Source organism: Nanorana parkeri, unplaced genomic scaffold (genome assembly GCF_000935625.1).
Source record: "Nanorana parkeri isolate BGI_ZX_2015 unplaced genomic scaffold, ASM93562v1 scaffold177, whole genome shotgun sequence".
Lineage (NCBI taxonomy): Eukaryota > Metazoa > Chordata > Amphibia > Anura > Dicroglossidae > Nanorana > Nanorana parkeri.
In genome coordinates, this window is record NW_017306445.1 from 924,957 (window position 1) to 942,823 (window position 17,867).

Genomic DNA, 17,867 nt, shown 5'->3' on the forward strand with positions numbered 1-17,867 from the left:
TATGTGCATAGGGTTCTGAAGGATGTTTTCTGTTCATTCATTTTTTTCTCTATTTGTAAAACTCAAATTTTTCAACCGAACTATGTAGGAAATCTGCTATGGGCAGCAACCCAGCTATTGTGCTCAATTTTTTTCTCAGTATTTAAGAATCATTAGAAACATCCAAGGGAATGCCAGAAAAGAAGCAGAACTTAGGATGGGAGCAATAGACACAGTAGAAAGAGACACATCTGGTGAAGAGCGTGGGCCAGTTATTATAGGCAAACTCAGACCAGAGCAGGGCTGAGGAACATTCCTGTTGTATGTCCAGGAACCTAATCCAAGGTCATTCCAGAATGAGGAAATATGTAGGGGAGGCTAATAAGTAGAATTTTATGGGTTCCTGGTGTACAGTCCCAATGGTAAAGGTGATGGGTGTGGTACATAGTGTGACCAGGCCTGAGGAAAGAAGATACATTTCTACTGCAATGATAGCAAAATGACTTTGCAGTGTGGCTAGATGGATCTGGAGATGTAGTGCAAGATCCTTATCCATGAAATTGCTGGCAGAACCAGAGTCTAAAAGGGCCAATAGATGATGGGTAAAGGACCCAATGGTAAGCCAAGCAGGAACAAATAGTTTGTATTGGCATCTATTTATCTAGAGGAACAAAACCAGATTTCTCTAGACTTTGGTGTTTCATGGTTTATTGGAGCAGTTGTGGGTAAAGTGTCGTCTGCCACAACAGTAGGCTTGCATTCTATTTCTGGTTTTGCAAGAGATAAATGGGTGGTTCCAAACTACATAGGTTTCTCCTGATAGTGAACAGAGACCCTCAAAACATAATGCGGTAGGAACACCGAAAGGGGACCAGTAGACAAGGATGCAAACTTCTCAGAACATTTTTCTGTCACCATGAAAAATGTAAGGATAAATCCTGTGCTTGACATGTGTGTGCATAATTCGAATACTCACCAACAGTCAGTATACTTTTTGGGCTTGTGATAATGTAATGCTTGTCCTGGAGGTCAGAGACTATAGGAGATGAGTTTCCCTTCACCTATAGCAGCCCTCATCCCCTAAGGCAAGTAGACACAATGCTACAGTCTCTGGCCAAGTGACAGAGGGACTGAGCAAGGATATGCAAAGAGTACCTGTAGTCTTCAAGAGAATCAGGCAAGGACTATTCCACGGCAGGAAAGTAGTTGGTAGCAGAGTCCAGATGACAGGGACAGGCAGAAATCAGAAAACCATTCAGGATCGAATAACAAGCAGGTCAGGATTCAGAACACTATGGGGTCTATTCACTAAGCTGCCCTAGGCAGCCGAGTGAAATTTTCTATTGTCCGGCGGCTCACCTGCAGTAAAACAAAACGAAAAAAAAAAAAACCTCTCCCAGGCGCTCTGGGAGCCTCCCGCTCCCGGCCGCCCAGGAGAAAAACACTGATTTTTCTTTTTTCTTTTCTTTATTCTGACACGGAGCCGTGTCAGAATAGAAAAAAATAAATAATAATTGTTGCCCATTGGAATGCATTGCTAGATTCATATGGGCTATTTCAATCTGCAATAGCCAATAGTAAACTAGCATTGTACCCGCCCTCTGCTGATGGTCCTGATGGAGAACTGCAGCAGAGGGTGGGTACAATGCTAGTTTACTATTGGCTATTGCAAAATGAAATAGCCAATAGGAATCTAGCAATGCATTGGAATGGGCAAACAAATTATGATTTTTTGCTATTCTGACACGGCTCCGTGTCAGAATAAACAAAAAAGAAACAGCAGTGTTTCTCTCCTTGGCGGCCGGGAGCGGGAGACTCCCGGAGCGCCAGGGAGAGTTTGCTGTTTGGAGATATATGTTTACACATGTAGGATACAATCACAAGCCCAGAGCCCTGGGCTTGTAAAGCAAATGTGTAGCTTTTAAAATGTTCTCTAGCTTGCTACTCTTTTTTTCTCTACACATCATACCTAAATAATCAGGCTCTTAACATTCCCACATAAGAGATTTTCCAACAGGAAAATCATTTAAAGTGACACTACACTCAGGAGGGAAAACACTAAAAATGCATTCAAGTAACTTCACTATTTACAAAAATGGACCTGATTTGTGTATCACTCGACTGTAGATCCTCAAATTATCTCTGAATTGGTGCTGACACTGTCCTTCCTTCTGGAGGGTGACTACTTTTGTTCTCTATGGTTCCTGTGTGTGCTGTAAAGTAGCCCCTGCTCCAAACTCGCTCCTGTGATGGACTACAATCTCATGTTTAGTTTACTCATTTGAATTGAATTGTATTGTCCATCATGGGAGTAAGCTTGAAGTGGTGGTTACTTTGCAACACACACAGGAGCCATAGGAATCACAAGTAGCCACCCTCCAGAAGGAAGGACAGTGTCAGCATGAATTCAGAGATGATTTGAGGATCTACAGCTGAGTGATACACACATAAGGTACAGTGTTGTTAATAGTTTGGGTACTTGAATGCTTTTTTTTAAGATGGAACTCCTGAGTTTAGTGTCCTTTAACATATTTCAGAGATAAGAGGACATTAAGGTACCTTTTTAAAGTCTAATCACAAGAAAAAACTTTTATTATATTGCATCTCACCAGTCCTTGGATGTAATGGCTGTATTATTTTTTTTCTTTGTTCAGACTCTTTTGACTTTTTCACCTGGTGATCCTGCCAGTAACACACTGTATTTTATCTATGGAGGAGCAGCATTATTGCCCTAGGACAAAATTACTTGATGGTTGGGCATCAGTCTGGAGCACTGGGTGTTCCTAGGTGACTGCATCTGCATGCAGACTGCCATAGGCAAAACCCACATGTGAAGCTGAGCCTCCATGATTGACAGAACTTAAACCCAGTGTATAATAGGGGAGGGCCTGGGACAGTAAGGATGGAGAAGAAAGAACTTGATGGTACTGATCCAGCCAGAAAATGAGGCAGGCTCTACCTGACATGCTATAGCTTCTATGAGAAACTTACTATGTGCAGTGAAATCAGAGTAAGCATTTTCAGTACAGGAGAGCAGCTTGTATAACTGTGTAGGAGTTGAAGGTGAGGCTGGAGTTCAGCTTCAAAAGAACAAAAGGGAGCAAATAATATTAGTTCATTGTGAAGGTTTACGATTTAAATTAACTTTAAATGCAGAAAAAGCAGGGGAAGGGTTTAACTGTTTAGAGCTTTTATCATTTTATTTTGAATTTGTTTTGTTTTCATGAGTATGGACTTCTTCTAAAATGTATGACTTTAGAAGATTCCTGAGAAATGCCATAAAAAAATAGATAGAACAAAGATAGAAATAACGCACAGCAAAAGTGCTGACCATGCATAGCCACATTCTGTTTATCACTAGTGTCATTTTTAAAACTTTTTCATTTATTTAATTAATTTTTCTCTAGGTTGTATCTCACAGCCATGTGGAGAAAACAGGCATTTAGCATAAATATCACCTGTCTGCAGGACTTTACTGAGGCAAATCTACCAGATTTTCTGTGTGTATTAATATACTTTGTGATCCCTGGATGCAGCGTGCTTGTAATTCTTTTTTCTGCTCTAAAGCTTTAGAGCATTGTTCAACTGTCTCCCGCTCTGGGGGATAGAGAGGACTTCCAAAATGTCAGAGTTAATGCAACCTTTCCTGTGCTTCTTCATTTTCCACAACATTTATGCTAATTGTTTTTCTTGCCATGGCATACCAAATGCAAATGGCAGATTCAATCCTTAAAGATAACAATCTGTTAATGGGTAAGTACATGGCTTAATCACTGCATACCAAGTAGGTGATCCTAGGAGAAAGCTTTTAAACCACAGCTGAAATTCACATTGACTATTTACTGATACCAGATGTTCTTTATTGTTTTTTCAAATGGTTAAATAAAACTGTTCTTGGTCAGATACAGACCTTAAGGCCCCATTCACATGTAGCGACTTACCTTTGCAGCGACCGGGATGGGGCGACGTTCCAGCGACGATCCGGCGACAGTAGCGCAACCTTCTCCGTCGTGCTCCATAGGAAAAAGCATAATCGCGCAAAATCCGCCGAAAAAAGGGTCCTGTAGAAGCAACTTGCGACGCGCGACATTGAGCTAAGACAGCTCCATTGACTATCATTAGCCGGCGACTTCTCGCGATATCGTGGCGGAATTCGTGCGATAAGTCGCTACATGTGAATGGGGCCTAAGGGGCCAGATGACAAAGCCCCAAACATAGTCAAGGATACCAATAATTATAAAACACGGCTCTATTCAATAACCTGTTTTATTTGGAGGGGGTAATCACAATTTTAGGTTGTTTTAGAAGGGTATCTTCTTATTTTAGTAAAACCTGGTTTCTTGACAAGATGGTGCAACATAGTTTGTGTAAGATTGTTCGGGGACCAAAAATTAAAGTGGGTGCAAACCGTAACTGGATGACATTTACTTTTAGAAGAAAACTTTTTAAAAAATTTTTTTGCCCTTTTTAAATCTCAGTTCTGCTGACTTCCTGCAGCCCGTTTCACTCACTTTCTGTCCATATGTATGTGCTCCATGGTCAGCTTCATGTCATGGGGTCCGGGTAATCTTCCTGATGGTAACATTGGAAGACCATAATTGTGCAATGAGTGTTCGCACAGCTGCTGATAGTCTTCACTAGAAGGACATGTGAGACAGTGACTACAGAAAAAAAAATTCAGGAGATAGGGACAAGGCATTTGAAAGTGTGAAGAGATTAAAAATTACTTTTCAAAAAAACATTGACATGTTAAAGGAGAACTATGGGGGTTAGGGCTTTTCCCCATAGTTCTCCTAAGGGTCACGGGAGAACACAAACTAGCTTTCTCCCGTGAGACGCCGCAGCCAGAACGGATCCCGACAATACTGTCTGGATCCACCCAGCTGCGTGAGTGGCAGCTGGTCTGCCTATCTAGAGGCAGAGCCAGCTGTGCCCGCCCCCTCTCCCGTCCGTTCTGCCAGTCAGCACTGGAGGATCAGACAGGGGAGGGGGGAATCCCTGCAGGGAGCCATGAGTGACAGTCACGGCCCTCTGCAGGGATAGATCAAGAAGTGAGCGAGCGACGGTATCTGTTCGCTCACTTCCCGATCTACTGAGCCGACCTGTGACAGTTTCATTGTGTGAGTGAAAATCACTCGCCTCATAATTCTCCTTTAAGGTTATATGAGATTTTAGTGATTAGGTTTACATATACAGCTGTACTTTCAAATTATTTTCTAGACCCATACTTCATACATGGGGAACATAAGTAGCCACCCTCCAGAAGGAAGGACAGTGTCAGCACAAATTCAGAGATGTGTTGCTGTCACTTTAAGCACCAGAGCTTTCTGATTATAATTTTGTTATGACCACACAATGGCATATCACACATGGTTAGAATGAGACTAACAGTATCATTGCTAATACACTTATATTGTACACTGTGATAATTTATGGATTTGAGGAATTTTTTGAATCTTTTAGTGAAACCAGGAGGCATGATACCTTTTTTTTGTATCCAAACAAGTTTATTTGAACACACACAAAAAAAGATTTTTTTGGACAATATTTATATAATTTGTAATCTGTGCATTGATACAATTACAAAAATAGACTTTAATCATTTTGAAAGGGAACTGCAAAGATTTCACAATTGATTTACTAATGTCCATTTATAATTCAAGCAGTAAAACTTGCTATAATAATGATATGAATATTCACTATGATGTATATTTCATATGTCTTATATTGAATGTTAACCATAACAAATTTCAGTTTAAAACATTACAAAGAATAAAAGAATTCCTTCGCCAAAGGGACATTATCAAATTTTTGCTTTTTTCTTCTTCACCATTTGGGAAACGTATTGCTAAGATTTAAAGCAATCGGGTACTGAGCATAAAGAAATTAACATATTGGTGAGTCTGTAAAGCAGAAATCATAAAACTCTACCCATAACTCCAATCCACCACTGCAGACCTAGTGAGAAATCCTTATAATACCTGCTGTACACCTTCACCAGTATTTGATTGTTTCATGTTAAGGACAAGGTTGTTTAAGAAAACAAATGTGTATGTATATATACATATATATATAGAGAGAGAGAGAGACAGAGACAGAGAGAGAGAGAGAGAGCAGCCACCATGATGTACTGTATATTTGTATTTACATCCTCATCTTATTTTTTGCTAAAGCTATCTAGCTTTGTACCAGAGTGACAGATGTAATCTAATCCAATTAAAACGAAAACAGCGGGGTGGCATTTATATCGTTTCACAATGCCAGAAGTGAGATTGCAGGGTATAAAGAGGGTAGAAGATAAGAAGGCATTATCTGATATCCTATTATCTCTCTAATAACTATATCAGTATGTATTTTTTTCAAGGAATATTTAAATATAAATAATCAAACACTTGTCATTATTATATGCTATATATTTGAATTGCATGTACGAATATGAAGGAAAATACAAAAAAGGATAAAGCGCACTCCTGTGGGCACAATACAATTAGGTGGCTATTGTGTAAGGGTGTGCAGAAGCTCCTCAATACAGGGAGAGGACCCTGTCTATTCAAAATTGCAGATATGGACAAAACAGGACAGGAGCGCAACTACCAAAAAGGACGTAGATAGGTTTGTAAAGTACAGATTGTTAATGGATCTTTGTGTGTGTGAAAAATGCATATATATAACACAGTTAGTAGTGGACAAAGGGACTTACGGTTCGAGGCTCCCCCGTGGTCGGTGTGGCGCCCTCCTTTGATAGGTCCAGGGTCGCAAGAGTGTCCCCGGTGGTTCAACGGGCTGGTCAGTTGGGGGTGCGCATCCGTATGGCCGCCCACGAACTCGGCTGGCCGGGCCGAGCCGCGTCGGTCAAAAACGGAAAGAATGGGAAGGAGCTACACACGGCTAGGGCACGTGCGTCGTGTGTCAGTATCGGTAGCGGTGTAGGTGGTAGAGGTCTCAGGTGGTCGGGTGTCTCCAGTGGCTACGCGTTTCGAGGAATCCTTCTTTGAGGCTTGAAAAAGAGGGATTCCTCGAAACGTTGAACCACCGGGGACACTCTTGCGACCCTGGACCTATCAAAGGAGGGCGCCACACAGACCACGGGGGAGCCTCGAACCGTAAGTCCCTTTGTCCACTACTAACAGTGTTATATATACGCATTGTTCACACACAAAGATCCATTAACAATCTGTACTTTATAAACCTATCTACGTCCTTTTTGGTAGTTGCGCTCCTGTCCTGTTTTGTCCATATCTGCAATGTACGAATATGTCATAATCGGTACTTATGTTCTATTACTATCAGGGGCGTAACTAGAAATCACAGGGCCCCATAACAAAATTTTGTATGGGGCCCTGTGATTTCTACTTACACCGCTTGAAGAGCCCACATAGCTCACCTGAGGGTGACCGTGCAGAGCCTACCATAGACTAATGAACAGCGGCGCGTTCGAACACATAGCGACCCAGGCGGCCCGCACGGAATCAGGGGGGTGTCCTGGCCGGGCCCCCCTGTGCCCGGGCCCCATAGCGGCCGCCTGGGTCGCTATGGCTATTGTTACGCCACTGATTACTATAATGATGTTTATGCTTGGCTTTTAGTTACTGGACCAGTGCAGTGTTATGGTTTTAAAAAGTTGTCTTATTTCTGATTATCATTTGTATATTATCCTGTTTAACATATGAACATATAATACATGACAAAAGTTCTCAAAACACTATGGGATGTATTTCTAAAATGTTCACAGAGCTATTCACTCTGTGAACATCTGGATTTTAGATTTGTATCCCATTGGCCACTAGATGAAGCCGAGGAGCACAGAGGAATACTATCAGGGTTATTCACAAAAGGGTGAAGAGTTTGGGGGAGGCAGGAGAAGTGAACAATCTAGGACAACATAATTGAACTGTAAAGTGAGCTGAATTGGAGAATTTTTCCAAATCAGCTATTTTGGCCTAGATTGTTCACTTCTCCGGCCTTCTCCAAACTCTTCAACCTTTTTGAATAGCCCTATCAGCCTGACACTGGGGCTGGGTTGTAAAGCAGCTGACCCCCTCTCTGTGAGTCATTGTAACAAGATCACTGCACACCAACTCTGCCTCTTTACGTCACAATACACTAACCAGGTGAGTTGCCATTATGAACACTAATAAATAGGAGGAGAGAATTCAGAGAGAGAGTGTTCATTTACACAGTCTTCTTGCAAAGCATAGGGATGGCCATTTCAAATTGAGCTATGAGGAGCTATTTTGGCCTAGATTGTTCACTTCTCCGGGCTTCTCCAAACTCTTCACCCTTTTTGAATAGCCCTGTATGTTTCTCAGCTCCATCTAGTGGCCATAATTCAGTGCAAATCTAAAAGTCAGATGCAAACAGCTCTGCAAAGGTTTTATAAACATACCCCCTTATGGGTTTGCATCATAAAGAGCTCTGTCTGATTAAAACTGAGCCCTCTGATACAGGATGAATGCTGTGAATACTCATTGAATTTGGTAAACAATTCCTATTAGAATTATCACAAGACCTTTGGCTCACATTCAGATGATTAAAGACCAATTGAAGTCTTACACCTTTTTAATCGATTTATAGCCCTGTACCCCCACATGTTATTTTTGGCAGTGTGTTTTTTTTGTATGGAAATGCCTTAAAATACACTGGCTTGCTGACCTTCCACTCCCACTACATTATGCTGGCATAGTTAAGTAACAGCCACACCCCTCCTCAGATGTCCTCACTCAGACTTGCAGAGGGAAAGAAGGGGTGTGTCTGACCACTACTATTTTTTGAGTGCTGAATATTGAGTAGAGTAGGTCTACCTCTTGTGCCTATTGGACTGCACAGTCATATTTAGACACACTGCAAAACTTATGTAACATGAAAGTGAAGGTTAGACTATGTAGTACTGTTATGTAATACAATGTAGCCTATAAATAATCTAGAAACACCTTGAACACAAGGTGAGTCACAAGCCCTCCAAAGATGAGCTTCGTGCTGCTGATAAGTATTCTTCCTTCTAGAAAGTACAGATTATAATGTAGGCACCACATGTCCAGTAGACCAGGATATCATAAAATGTCCCCCCTGTTCTGTTGGCACTGGCATTTGCATTGTCTAAGCTCCACAGAAGTCTAATCTTGCTTTGTTGTTCTTAAGTATTTTATTAAAAGTTAAGAAAGAGTTATACAGGCTGTATGTTTTAACAGAGTAGAGAGTACTTTTTGATACACGGTCTGCTTTAATGCCACTTATTCTCTGTACTATCAATCTGCAATGTACTCAATTGACAATAGTAATAACAATAACATTCTATTTTAGAAACTTTTACCAAAAAATCAAGGACCATGATCTTCTGGACAAAAGGAAAACTGTGACAGCACTGAAAGCTGGAGAAGACAGAGCGATCCTCCTGGGGCTTACAATGATGGTCTGTTCCATTATGATGTATTTTCTCCTAGGAATAACACTACTTCGTTCATACATGCAGAGGTAATTTGGTCTCTGTCACCTCCAATTTGAATATATATGGCCTAATTGCCTTTACTAGTTTTTTTCTTTTATCTCCAAGTACATTCCCAATCTGTTTTAAAAACATTCATATGCAGTAGAAGATTTTGAGCGGTTTAGTACCAAACTGATAAGAGAAGAAATTGGGAGCTTTATATTCCAAACACATTTCCATTTTACTGCTTTGTATCTAGGTGCAGAAACATTCAAAAATTACAGCAGATGTCTCTGTAAAATAAAAGGGCACTGGTTTTAACAGTGGGTGGAATTCATCAAAGAATTCAGTAGCATAAGGGAAGAGAAGAGAAACAGATTAGGTTTAACACAGATTTCGGCATTTCATTGGATCAGGGAACCTGAAAAGTTTCTTCCTTTGCAAATTGAGAAATTCTATACCACAGCAATGCGTAATGCAAGATAGGGTACGATTTGTTCATTTAATTGTACTTGCTTGGTTTTTAGACTTTCTGGACTCAAATTAACATGTATTTAAAGATAAAACAGTGTCTTAGGGAGGGGGGTAGATTGGGATGCAAAAGGGAATGTTTAAATCTCCTGACTTTTTTTTCTGTCTGTGTTCTGTTAGAGAAACTTCACATCATTTCCTGTCCTGGAGACACAACTGGAAGCTTAGTGAATGTGGTGAAACTTCACTTCACAAAGAATACCCAATCACGTGCTACAAATTTAATAAAAGTATTTTTGTTCAATTCAAGCCCACTGTGTCCAAATAGTTTTCTGCATTTTTATTAGTCAGTTTATTATTTCAGTTTTATTTCTCAAAGTTCCGAGACTTCTATGACCACTACATTAGTTATGCCCTTTGTTCTTGCATATTTTCTTCTCGTAATGAATAAAAGTTCCATCCAAGTTTTATATCATGAGCTACAATTACATTTTTAAGTTTAGTAGCACTAGGCCCAGTTAATGTATCTGCCACAAAATCCTGGCTTGTATATGCTTATCAAAGGCTGGGGCTGGATATTTCTTGTGCAATGTATGGGCATGGTTTGAAAAAATATATGGAAAGGAAAAATAGTAAAGCTCTTTCAACTTGTTCCACTTCCAAAGGTACAAAATACTCTGTTCATAATTGTGTCTCTAGTTTTAGAGGGGACATTTCCCTTTACTTCCTGTCCCATAGATACAATAGGAAGTAAGGGGAAATCTCCCAAAAGTGAGGGAAAAATTCCATCATAAAGGTGTTCTCATTGGAAGATTTCCCCCAACTTCTTCTTCTGGGGAAACCTTTAAAATGTTTGATTTTTCTCCACATTTCTCTTCATGATGACAATGGTCAGAATGACAAAGAGAGGAGTGAATCTCCCCATTGGGGGTCTAACCTTTGCCAATTCTAGACAACATTTTTTTTGTTAGTTTTGGACAGAAATGCACTTAAACACACTGCAGATAAGAAGCTACACTGCAACTGACATGAGTAAAGGATTATAATGAGGTCCCTGGTTTATGTGTTGCTGTGGCAGTGGATTGAGAGGGTCAGGTTGTAGTAAAGCCATCCGACACAGCTCTCTGTGCTCCTCTTAGTACCCAGCTTTTTCCTTCTATTTGTTTAGTTCCTGTTTCCATAACATTTTATCTGAGTGTAAATATACTGTACCTGGAAACAAGACAGAAGGGATAACAGTGATAAACTGAACAGCTAGACAAACAGAGAAAGAGTAACATACTGCAAGCTTTCTAGATAGGAAAAAACACTTCTGTTTGCTGATTTCAAACAAATGGGGGGCTAGTGCTATATGTGACTGAAATACAGGTGAAACTCGAATAATTAGAATATCGTGCAAAAGTAATTGCAGTAAGTGCTGCAAAAGGGGCCCAAACCAAGTACTGAGTACATATGCATGCTTGTACTTTTCAGAGGTCCGATATTGTTCTATGTACAATCCTTGTTTTATTGATTGCATGTAATAATCTACTTTTTTGAGGTTGTGGATTTGGGGTTCTTGGGGTTTTCATGAGCTGTAAGCCATAATCATCACAATTATGACAAATCACGGCTTGAACTATCTTGCTTTGCATGTAATGAGTCTATCTCATATATTAGTTTCACCTTTTAAGTTGCATTAGTGAAATAAATGAACTTTGCACGATATTCTAATTATTCGAGTTTCACCTGTATATTGGAATAAAACAGCAGCAATTCAGCTTGTATGCACAGGTGATAGATGCATCTATTTCCTGCTTACAAATGCTAATGTTCATATACAGTATGTGTTCATTTAGTTTTACTGTCTCCACAGAACATTTCAATAAGTGACACTTTAATCAGGCTGCCTCTCACCCAGCAAAGTCTCTGCGACAGGTTTTTAGTATATTTGCAACCCATGCGTCTGTATTCCTGGGCAACCAACTATGACAGATTTGCAAATCTCTGATTTGACAGATTTATCACTTGAGATAAGACAGATTTTCACTCTACACTGATGCATAATTAAGAAGTGGTCAGGGTTAGGTTTTATTCTGTTGCAGTGCTACTTTAGAGCAATTGAGGGAGGAATTTATGACCCATGCTTTAACCTTGTAGTAAATGGGTGGCATGTTCTGTCTCATTGCTTCTGTTTAGTAGTGCCTTGCTGTGCGACAGAAATACCAAATGTCCCCTATCATTTATATATTCATAGGCATTCAGAAGTCGGTTGCTGGGGCAACAAGATACTGATATCCCCCCTTAGCAACATAACATCAAGTGTTAGCAGCAAAACATCAATCATGAAATGCAAAAAGGTATTACAGACTTGCCCAATTACCATACTTTCAAACCATTAAGGGTACCTTTCTAAAGCTGGCTATAGACCTTTATATTTCTCTTTCTCAGTCCGCAGGCTGAAAAGGAAAAATCAATTGATTCCTCCTTCCACACTAAAGAATGTGGATGAAGGACTCTACCCTGCTGGCTATTGTACTCAGCAGCTGGTGGGACCCACAGCTGCTAAGTACCCCAAGCTGCTAAGTACCCCAAGTGCAGTCATTGTTCAGCCAACAATTTTCCACCCAGCTCCTTCCACAAAAGTCAATTGAAAAATCAACTTTTATTGACCCAGGTGATGCCAACAGGGCAACCCACAGTTTGATGTTTGGACAAAATTCAAGCAGTGTATGCCCATCTTAAAGGTGTTTTGCAAGTTGGGAGCTCAGAGGTCTTCTGGCTGTGAGGGTGCCCACTGCTGCGAGGGACAGGAGAAGAAATATACAGCAGCTACAGGACTCAAAGATGCTGCAGCCCTCACTGATTAACATGTAGCATAACGATCTTTCATTGACCCGTGGAAAACCCCAAACCGACCCCCCTCCTTACCCTCCCCTCGTTTTTTCCCCCTATTACTGCTTCACTTCTTGATTGCTGTTGCACTTTCTCCGTCACTATGGTTGTACTTCACTCAGAGATTGTTATCTCAATAGGATTTGTTTTTTACTAAAACGGACTTAAACTATTAAGTAAATCTTTGAAAGAGGATCAGCCATTAGTCCCCTACACTGATTAGTGCTATGTATGATGTTGATGTTAACTTTATATAACCCTTATTATATTTCCCAATGCATATTTCTATTTGATTGTTTGATTTTGGTACGTGCACCATGTATAAGTGTTTATGCGTATCTTATTGTTTTCTGTTAAAACTCCTAATAAAAATAATTAAACATTTTTAAAAATGTAGCATAGTACAGAATTTATGTTGAGGGGTGCACCGATACCAATACTAGTATCGCTGCTGATACTGAGCATTTGGGCAAGTAGTCGCAGATCCCCTCTGACTGGCAGTGCCGTGAGGCAGCATGGAGCCAGATTCATGACCCGCCCCACAACTTTCTGATTAGCTAGGAAGCTGGCTTCACACTGCCTAGCAACACTACCAGGCAGCCTGGCTTCTTGATTCACCGTCTGGCTTCCTGATTTGCCGGAAAGCCGGGCCCATGCTACCTCAGAATGCCGATATCGGTACTTGATATCAGTGAGTACTAATAAAAAATATATCGGTACTCGATACCGAAAAAACGGTATCGATACATCCCTATTGAAAATGTTTTACCTATAATGGGGGTTCAGCAGCACTTAGTGAGCATGTTACCCGTGTTGATGCTTGTGTGCCTGAACTACTATGGGGTCTATTCACTAAGCTGCCGTAGGCAGCCGAGTGAAAGACCGACCTGAAGTGAATTGAGCCGAACGCTGTTCGGCTATTCACTTCAGGCTGGTACGGCTGATTTCACACTGCATCAGGTGGCTTTGCGTGGCTTCGGGACCGGAAGGGCAGAAGGAGTTCGACTCAGCCGATCCAACATCTGGATCGGCTGAGCCGAACCTCCGGCAGGCTACTCGCTGCTGTTCGGTCTATTCTCATAGATGCCGAACAGCAGTGAGTGAATAGCCGAACAGCAGTGAGTGAACAGCCGAATAGCGGCATTCGGCTCGACTTTCAGCGCCGCTCAGCCAAGCCGAGGCATATGGGTTCGACTTGACTGAGCCGCTCGGCCAAGTTCGGGAGCTGTACGGGCTATAGTGAATAGCCCGTTAGCAGCCCTTCGGTTCTACTCAACCAAAGGGGTCCTGGGGCAGAAGCTAGCCGAAGGGTCGGCCGAAGCTACGGCTAGATCCTTCGGCTTCTTTGTGAATAGACCCCTATGTATGTGATTTCCTGTCATGTGGTATTAACATAAGCCAGCTTTAAAATTGAATTCTAAAGCCCTAGGCTTAGAATTATTAGGATTATTGTAAAATAGGGTTACAAATATGGATTATTTTTGTACAGCGAGGATTCCGTTTACATTGTTTTGCTCAGGAGAAAACTAAAGTAGCATTTCAGTTTTGCAGACGTGCTCTTGAATCCATTTAGTCCTGGGTCTCACTGTTGGACCCATGGCCACCTTGAGTACCACTGAATTAAATGAACTGCAAGCTTCTTACACATACAAGCAGATGACAACATTTATATGTATTGTTGCTAACGTATTCAAAAACTTCAAATTTATGTAACTGCTGCAAATGTATGCTAATCAACTCAGTCTACCTTTGGATCATGTTTTATGGATAACCATACTGAGGCACAAATACAAAAAGTCATTCTCTCAGCATGTGCTCAATCAAGGTTATCTTTAGCAGGTTGCCACATAAAGCAAGCTTAAAGGAGACCTGTTATGACAGAAACATTGAAGCATCTATTGTTGGACTCACCCTATACAATGCTACTTACCTGGCTTCTGTGTTAACCTGTTCTGACCAACAACAAATAGGTAGACAAGGATTGTATACTGACTTTCCTGATCTGTATACATGTGCTGGGTTAACATACTGTATCAGCCAGGCAACCATAATTTTTAGAAGAAGATAAGCAACAGAATATCTTCCCTAAGGGGAAGATATTTCCCTCATGGCAGGTTTGTTTTAAGTGTGACCACCTAAGTGTGGCATCTAAGTGCATTATTTAAGACAATTTGCAAATTGTTAAAATAATCTTCACAGGCTAAAGCTTTGTGAGTGTCAATTTTTTTTTTTTTAATGTAGGTTTTCCTCCTATGTCTGAATGTTGTAGTTAATACAATTCTTGCATATTTACAAGGCAACCTGTGGCTCTATAATAACTTTATAGAGTAGATTATTACTAAATTTTTGTACTCTGGTATTTACCATAATTTTCCAAATCCAATGTGCAAACCATTACTCAATCACAGTTACACTATAATTGCCTTTAATCTATGTTTATCATATGTCATGGTCTAGGAAAGTGTGGTGAAGGTGTACTGTATACCACAGTGTATGAGGTGAAAGAGATGGTGCTTAGATAGTGTTTTTCATCGCGGTCTAGGAGGGGGGAAGGACTGCAACAGTATTAACTATTATGGTGTAGGAGAGAGGGGAAGGTTCTGCACCAGTTATATACATCATGGTCTAATAGGGTAGCGGCAAATGTTTTACAACAATTATGTGTTTTAGGGTCTAGTTTAGGGTCTACGGGACAGTCGGGATGATGCTGCAACTGTGTTAGGCTCAGTAAATAAAAATGTTTAGCCTCACAAAAGTAAGCCTGATATTTCAGGGTAAACTAACCATATTGCATGGGGGATACTGACAAATTTAAGGACTGATCGCCACAGAAAAAAATGTTTTACAGGAATGCAAGGCCATCACCACTGCTGTTCTTCTTTAAATACTGTATACTTATTTACATTCAAACCGGTCTTCTGCTTATCTTTCTCTTAAGAATACATTTTAATAGGTTACCTTCAAGTATGCCTGATATACTAAGATCTTTCAGGAAGAGAAAGGTTGTTCAGGCTGGAAATTTGCAGTTGTTAGCTTACATTTTCTCATTGTTGTGACAGTGATAAACCAGCAAAGTGAACTAGAGCACATGCATCCTCCATTTGTGGTAGCTTGGAAGGCAATTGCTATGCTTACTGGTCAGTTGTGTCTTATCAGACTATACACTGACCAGCCTGTGTATTGTCTAAACTAGAAAACAAAGAAATAGTGAAACTGTTGCTCATGGCACCAAAATTCATGTTCTTTCTCCAGATGAGGGCAAACTTGACAGTTGGCCTTTTCATGAAGCAAATAGATATCTCGGGGAAACTGGATATTAGACATATATTGCAAAAAAATTAAATAATATATATTATATATACAAAACAGGAGGGGGCTCTGAGTAGATTCACTTACAGTATGTAAAATGGCCTTTTTAGCTGTCAGAGAGATGATGGTATGTAATTGCATACAACCTCTAAAATCCAGGTGCTCTGAATGTCTGTTATACAAACAGAGCCTATTCTGGAGTCAAAGGTAGGTAACTGATCAGGTTTAAAGTGACACCAGGGCACCACTTCGGTCCAGATGCTGTCAGGGAGTAGCCCATCGGTGCCCTTTAGAAGGCATAAAGATTAGAAATTGCTCATCGTTTTGGACTGGAGAATTGCAAGAGGTCTAACACGTTCACAATCAGAATGGCAGCTGAAGCCCCCAGTGTGTTCCCGCACCAAATCAGCAAAGCAGATATGGCAACTGCGCAAATCAATTTATAACTAGCTTTCAAATAGTATGCAAACTGAGGGAATGATAAAGGACTATTGAGTGGATTTTATTCATGGCAATGGTATAAGTGATAATCAGTATGGATTTATGAAGGACCATTCTTGTCAGACCAAACTACCAACATTCTACAAAGAGGTGAGTAGAGCTCTGGATGGAGGAAGGCCGGTGGATTTGGTGTACCTGGATTTTGCCAAAGCATTTGACACGGTAGCACATAAACACTTAATACACAAGCTGAAATATATGGGTATAGATGAAATGGTGTGTACATGGATTGAGAACTGGCTACAGCAATGTGTCTAGAGAGTATTGGTAAATGGCTCTTTTTCAAATTGGTCTAAGGTCGAGCGTGGCGTGCCCCAGGGTTCTGTGCATGGCCCCATACTGTTTGACCTGTATATTAATGATATTGGGGAAGGTGTTAATGGCCATGTTTCTGTGTTAGCAGATGATGCTAAAATTGGAAGGGTAATAGACACGAGTTTAGACATTTTAACATTACAGGAAGACTGGGATAAAATTGCGGAGTGGGCAACTACATGGCAAATGAGGTTTAATATTGAAAAATGTATGGTAATGCATTTTGGGGTTAAAAATAGGCAATCGGAATATACATTAATGGGTACTCCGCTAGGGAAGTCAGAAATGGAAAAAGATTTGGGGATCATAGTCGACCACAGATTAAATAATAGCACGCTATGCCAGGCTGCGGCAAACAAAGCTAGCAGAGTAATATCTTGCGTTAAAAAGGGAATGTACTCTAGTTACAAAGCAATAATTTTGCCACTTTATAGATCGCTGGCTCGGCCTCATCTTGAGTATGCGGTCCAGTTTTGGTCACCAATCCACAGAAAGGATTGGACTAATTAAGGGGCCAAACGCTATGAGGCAAGGTTCCTAAATTTAAACTTATTCATGCTGGAAGTGAAGTGATTAAGAGGGGACAGGATTTTGATATACAAATTGTTTATTGGTGATGGCAACATCAGCAATACACTTTTTACTGTAAACTCCCTAAAAAAGACTAGAGGCCACCAACTAAAATTGGTGGACAAAAGATTTAACCACAAAAGGGGTAGGGGATTCTTTTCAGTCAGAGTGGTTAAATTGTGGAACTCTCTGCCTCAAGCAGTGGTATCAGCAGAGAGTACTGAATCATTAAATAATAATTTAGATACCTTCCTCAGATACCATAACATACTGGGGTACATGTACTCTTAAAAAATAGACCACACAGGGACTTGTATACACACACACACACATGCACAAACACAGACACACAAAGGTTGAACTTGATGGACCTGTGTCTTTATTCAACCTTAATACTATGTATATATATATATATATATATATA

General features: G+C 40.5%; 1 protein-coding gene across 1 annotated transcript in view; it reads left to right on the forward strand.

The window, feature by feature from the left end:
• The window catches only part of KCNMB2 (potassium calcium-activated channel subfamily M regulatory beta subunit 2), a 71,940-nt gene that overhangs the window by 23,481 nt on the left and 30,592 nt on the right, over positions 1-17,867 (forward strand). The window contains exon 2 of the mRNA XM_018554898.1: positions 9,280-9,450. Within this exon, the coding sequence (XP_018410400.1) occupies positions 9,280-9,450 (171 nt within the window). The remainder of the gene's footprint in view (positions 1-9,279; positions 9,451-17,867) is intronic.